The 4,707-nt window shown below is 53.4% G+C and overlaps 1 protein-coding gene across 1 annotated transcript; it reads left to right on the plus strand.

Moving 5' to 3' along the window:
* Positions 1–1,665: 1,665 nt before the first annotated feature.
* On the plus strand, positions 1,666–4,507 carry LOC146608216 (uncharacterized). Its single transcript, XM_085348191.1, has 4 exons — positions 1,666–2,226; positions 2,473–2,814; positions 2,893–3,313; positions 3,461–4,507. Exons 1-4 carry the CDS (start codon positions 1,843–1,845, stop codon positions 4,372–4,374), a joined length of 2,061 nt encoding a protein of 686 aa, XP_085204317.1. The 5' UTR covers positions 1,666–1,842; the 3' UTR covers positions 4,375–4,507.
* The last annotated feature ends 200 nt before the right edge of the window (positions 4,508–4,707 follow it).

Here is a 4,707-nt window from a genome sequence, read left to right on the forward strand (position 1 = left end):
TGGGCCGAACAAATATGAACCATAGGTCCACATTCAGTCTTCAGAGAAAGAGAGTTTCCACAGGACTCAGTACAGTCTTATGGAAAACTAAGTACACCTCATAATTCAGTAGCTCGTAAAACCACCTTTAGCAGAAACAACTTGAAGCAGTTGTTTTCTGTATGACTATCAGTCTCTCACATCACTGTGGGGGAATTTTGGCCCACTCCTCTTTACAATGTTGCATCAGTTCATTGATGTTTGTGGGCGTTTGTTTAATTACACCTCCCTTAAGGTCTTGGCAAATGAGGTCAAGGTTTAGACTTTGACTCTGCCATTGCAGCACCTTGTTTCTTTTTCAGACATTTAGTTGTAGATGTTATTGCAGTGTCTGGAACCCAGTTTCGGCCAAACTTTAGCTGTCAGACAGACGGCATCACATTTGACTCTAGAATATTTTGGTATACAGAGGAGTTCATGGTCGACTCGGTGACTGCAAGGTGCCCACGTTGTGTGACTGCAAAACAAGCCCCTCCACCACCGTGCTGACAGCTGGCATGAAGTGTTTGTGCTGATATACTGTGTTTGGCTTTGTGCATTATGGCCACACATCCCCACTCTGGTGTCATCTGTCCAAAGCACATTGCTCCTGAAGTCTTGTGGTTTGTAGCACAGCTTTGCATCAACCTAAGCTGTGCGGTTGTGTTTGTTTTACAAAGAAGCAGCTTTCTCCTGGAAGTGATGAAAGCATCATGCGACTGTAACATTTACCCTGCTACCTGAGGACTATTGAGATATAGCTCTTGGATTTTTTGCAGTTTCTGAGCATTGCACGATTGGTCTGGACCTTAGGGTGAATTTGCTGGCACATCCACTCTGGGAAGACTGTGGCATTTTTCATAGGACTGTGAAGAATCCTATGAAGATGTCATTTTTTCCACATTGTTGGACTTCCACCCTTTTTTAATTGCAAGCATGTACTATTCTGAAATGTATGAACCATTCAAAAGATGATTAATAGTGCAAAATATTCTGAAGGAATATTTCATCCACAATGAAATTTATAGACTCCACTAAATCTTCAAAAGCACAAAAACTGAATTAAATAACCAAATTTTATGTCTATCTGTCTATTCTATTAAAAATTTCAAAATATTTTTTAGATTTTATTGGAAAAAACATTTGATCAGAAAAATGAAAAACAACCATAACAAAAAACACATCAACACGTGTCCCCTTGTCTTTTAGTCTTGAAGAGCTTTGAGCGGTCAGTGAGACTAGAAATGATATATTTAAATCCCAGGAGGGAACATCAGTTCTGTCATGGTCCTGGGTCGTTGACCCAGCGTTTTGTGTTTTGTGATTATTTCCCTCTGTTCTAGTTATTCTGTGTCCTCCCCCCTTGTGTCCGGTTCGGGTTCTAGATTTCCTGTTTTGTTCTGAAAGTCTGTGTCTGTTGTCATTGTGTTCAGCTTGTGTCCTCCAGTCATCATGTGTATTCAGATCAGCTGTTCTTCCCTCCTGTGTGCGATTACCCGATTACCTTGTGTGTGTGTGTGTGTGTGTGTGTATATATAGTGGGTGTCGGTCTGTGTTCGTTGTCGGCTCGTCTGTGTTTCTTGGTATCCTGGTCCTTGGTCTGCGTCTCTCTGCTCCGCTCTCCGTTTTGTAAGATTTTAGGTTTGCTCTTTAGTTTCTCCCAGTTTAGGTTTGTCATTACTCATGCTTCATTGCCTGTTTTTGCCACTGCCACCGTGTAAATAAACTTCACTCGTATCATCAGTTTGCTGCATTTTGGGTCCTCCTTTTCCTCCACTCCACACGGCTCACTCCGCCAGCCGTGACAGTACGAGCCGACCAAACATGGACCCAGCGGCATCCGCACCTCCCGAGGAGCTTCGGGAGGAACTACTTGACTCTGTTTCCAGGTTGGTTAACCTATGGCTCGAGCATGAGGGGGAAGAGTGTCTCCGCGCTGTAGAAGCCAGGCTACAGCAGCTCATCTCTGCTCACTCCTGGCTGCTGGACTCTCTTCACCCGCTCGCACAGGACTTCATACTCAACGAACTGCACCTTCACCCACCAGCCGCTACCGCTTCCCAACTCAGCCCGGCGGCGAAGATTTTGCCCGGCCCGCCGGAGGTTTTGCCCGGCCCGCCGGAGGTTTTGCCCGGGAGGAAGCGACGATCGCGCCGTCGGCGCATCACCCCACAGCCGAAGACTAGGACTTTGGAACTGCCAGCTGTGGTGAGTGAAAAGGACCCTTTTTTTGTTTTGGACTGTGTGTCTGTTTATTCCGGGGCTGTGTTTTTTGAGTCGGCTGCCCTGCCGGTAGCTCAGTTAGCTGCCCAGCAGCCACTAGCTCAGTTAGCCACTCAACCGTCACCCCGATTACAGTCACAGCCAGACCTATTAGACACTTGGTTACAATCCATAGCTCAGTCAATAGCTCAGTTGACAAGAGACTCATCCGCCTTATTATCACCTATTCAGCCATCGTTGTCACCAACTCCTCCTGCACAACAAGTTAAGTCCATCCAACCCGGAAAGAACTATTTTTCACCTGTTCATGTCAAGCAGAGAGACACACCACATAATATTGTAATCAGTCCTCAAAAGCTGGCCAGCCCAGAGACTGTGACACACTCCAGGGCCTCCCCAGAGGCTGGGTCCCAGCCCCCGGCCGACTCTGGACCCCTGGAGATTAAGAAGCCAGCTGAGGACTGTATCCGGCTGTCGCTGCCCGAGCTGGGTCAATGCTCTGTGCAGCTGCAGTCTGCCTTGTGTTTGCCAGAGGCCCGTGTGCCTGCTGGTTCTGACCCGTACCTGCCAGAGGCCCGTGTGCCTGCTGGTTCTGACCCGTACCTCCCAGAGGCCCGTGTGCCTGCTGGTTCTGAACTGTGCCTGCCAGAGGCCCGTGCGCCTACTGGTTCTGACCTGTGTGTTCCAGGGGCCCCGGTGCCCACTGGTCCAGAGACTGTTTTCGCTGGGGGGCCCGAGGAGCCCGTCCAGCCTCCTGCTTTGCCTGCTGGGGGGCCCGAGGAGCCCGTCCAGCCTCCTGCCTCGTCAGCTGGAGGTTCAGGAGAACCTAGCCAGCCTCCTGCCTCGTCAGCTGGAGGGCCCGAGGAGCCCGTCCAGCTGCCAACTGCAGCCTCATCATCCTCGCCAGCTGCAGCTTCATCCACGCCACGGGCAGCAGCAGCTTCTTCCACGCCTGCAGCGCTACAGTCTCCGGCTTCCACGCCGTCGCCTGCTGCAGCCTCATCATCCTCGCCAGCTGCAGCCTCCGAGCCTTCATCGTCGCCCGGTCCAGCTTCGTCTTCAGCATCGCCTGGTCCGGCTCCAGCCTTCATGTCTTCAGCATCGCCTGGCCCGGCTCCAGCATCCTCGTCAGCTTCGCCTGGTCCGGCCTCTGCTTCAGCCTCGTCTGGTCCGGCCTCTGCTTCAGCCTCGTCTGGTCCGGCCTCTGCTTCTGCTTCAGCCTCGCCTGGACCGGCCTCCGCTTCGGCTTCAGCCTCGCCTGGACCGGCCTCCGCTTCGGCTTCAGCCTCGTCTGGTCCGGCCTCCGCTTCGGCTTCAGCCTCGTCTGGTCCGGCCTCCGCTTCGGCTTCAGCCTCGTCTGGTCCGGCCTCCGCTTCTGCTTCAGCCGCGCCTGGACCGGCCTCCGCTTCGGCTTCAGCCGCGCCTGGACCGGCCTCCGCTTCGGCTTCAGCCGCGCCTGGACCAGCCGCTGCTTCGGTCTCGTCTGGTGCTGCGACGGCCACGCCACCTTCGGGTCCCGAACTGCCGCCTCGACATCGGCGGTCATCTACCAGGCCGCTGGTGGAGCGTCATCGTCAATATGGACGACCTCCTAGACGCCGCCGCTGCCTTCCGCGCGGTCGGCCTCCAGACTTGTGTCATCGTCGCCATTGCTGTCCGCACGGTCGGCCGCCTGAACGGTTTCCTCGTCGCCGCCGTTGCTGTCCGCACGGTCGGCCGCCTGAACGGTTTCCCCGTCGCCGCCGCTGCCGTGTGCACGGTCGGCCCCCTGAACTGCCTCCACTCCGCCACCGCTGCCTTCCGCTCGGTCGGCTTATGGATCTACGTCGCCGACGTGGCCGGCCTCAGAAGATGAACTGTCCTGGACTTCTGAGTTGTCAGCCTCCGGGCCGGCCTCCTGAACTGTGTTTTGTTCTCGTGCTCCAGCATGTGTGTTTTTGTTTTGGACAATTCTCTCGGTTCGCTGGAGCTTGTGTTGGTCCCTCCGTCCTGGGCCCCCGCCGCCCGCCCTGGGTTGGTCGTCTGTTTTTGTTTTGGGCTGTCTGGAGCCAGCCCTTGGAGGGGGGGTACTGTCATGGTCCTGGGTCGTTGACCCAGCGTTTTGTGTTTTGTGATTATTTCCCTCTGTTCTAGTTATTCTGTGTCCTCCCCCCTTGTGTCCGGTTCGGGTTCTAGATTTCCTGTTTTGTTCTGAAAGTCTGTGTCTGTTGTCATTGTGTTCAGCTTGTGTCCTCCAGTCATCATGTGTATTCAGATCAGCTGTTCTTCCCTCCTGTGTGCGATTACCCGATTACCGTGTGTGTGTGTGTGTGTGTGTGTGTATATATAGTGGGTGTCGGTCTGTGTTCGTTGTCGGCTCGTCTGTGTTTCTTGGTATCCTGGTCCTTGGTCTGCGTCTCTCTGCTCCGCTCTCCGTTTTGTAAGATTTCAGGTTTGCTCTTTAGTTTCTCCCAGTTTAGGTTTGTC

Source organism: Diplotaxodon limnothrissa, linkage group LG23, assembly GCF_057381915.1.
Source record: "Diplotaxodon limnothrissa isolate DT_005_m linkage group LG23, D_limnothrissa_male_GT1.1, whole genome shotgun sequence".
Taxonomy (NCBI): domain Eukaryota; kingdom Metazoa; phylum Chordata; class Actinopteri; order Cichliformes; family Cichlidae; genus Diplotaxodon; species Diplotaxodon limnothrissa.

Bases quoted from the DNA above. Each gene is read 5' to 3' on its own strand.
- LOC146608216 (XM_085348191.1), top strand. From the start codon at position 1,843: ATGGACCCAGCGGCATCCGCACCTCCCGAGGAGCTTCGGGAGGAACTA. The intron at 2,815-2,892 runs GCCCGTGTGCCT...TGCCTGCCAGAG, and splicing joins CTGACCCGTACCTGCCAGAG to GCCCGTGCGCCTACTGGTTC. The intron at 3,314-3,460 runs GTCCGGCTCCAG...CTTCTGCTTCAG, and splicing joins TTCGTCTTCAGCATCGCCTG to CCTCGCCTGGACCGGCCTCC.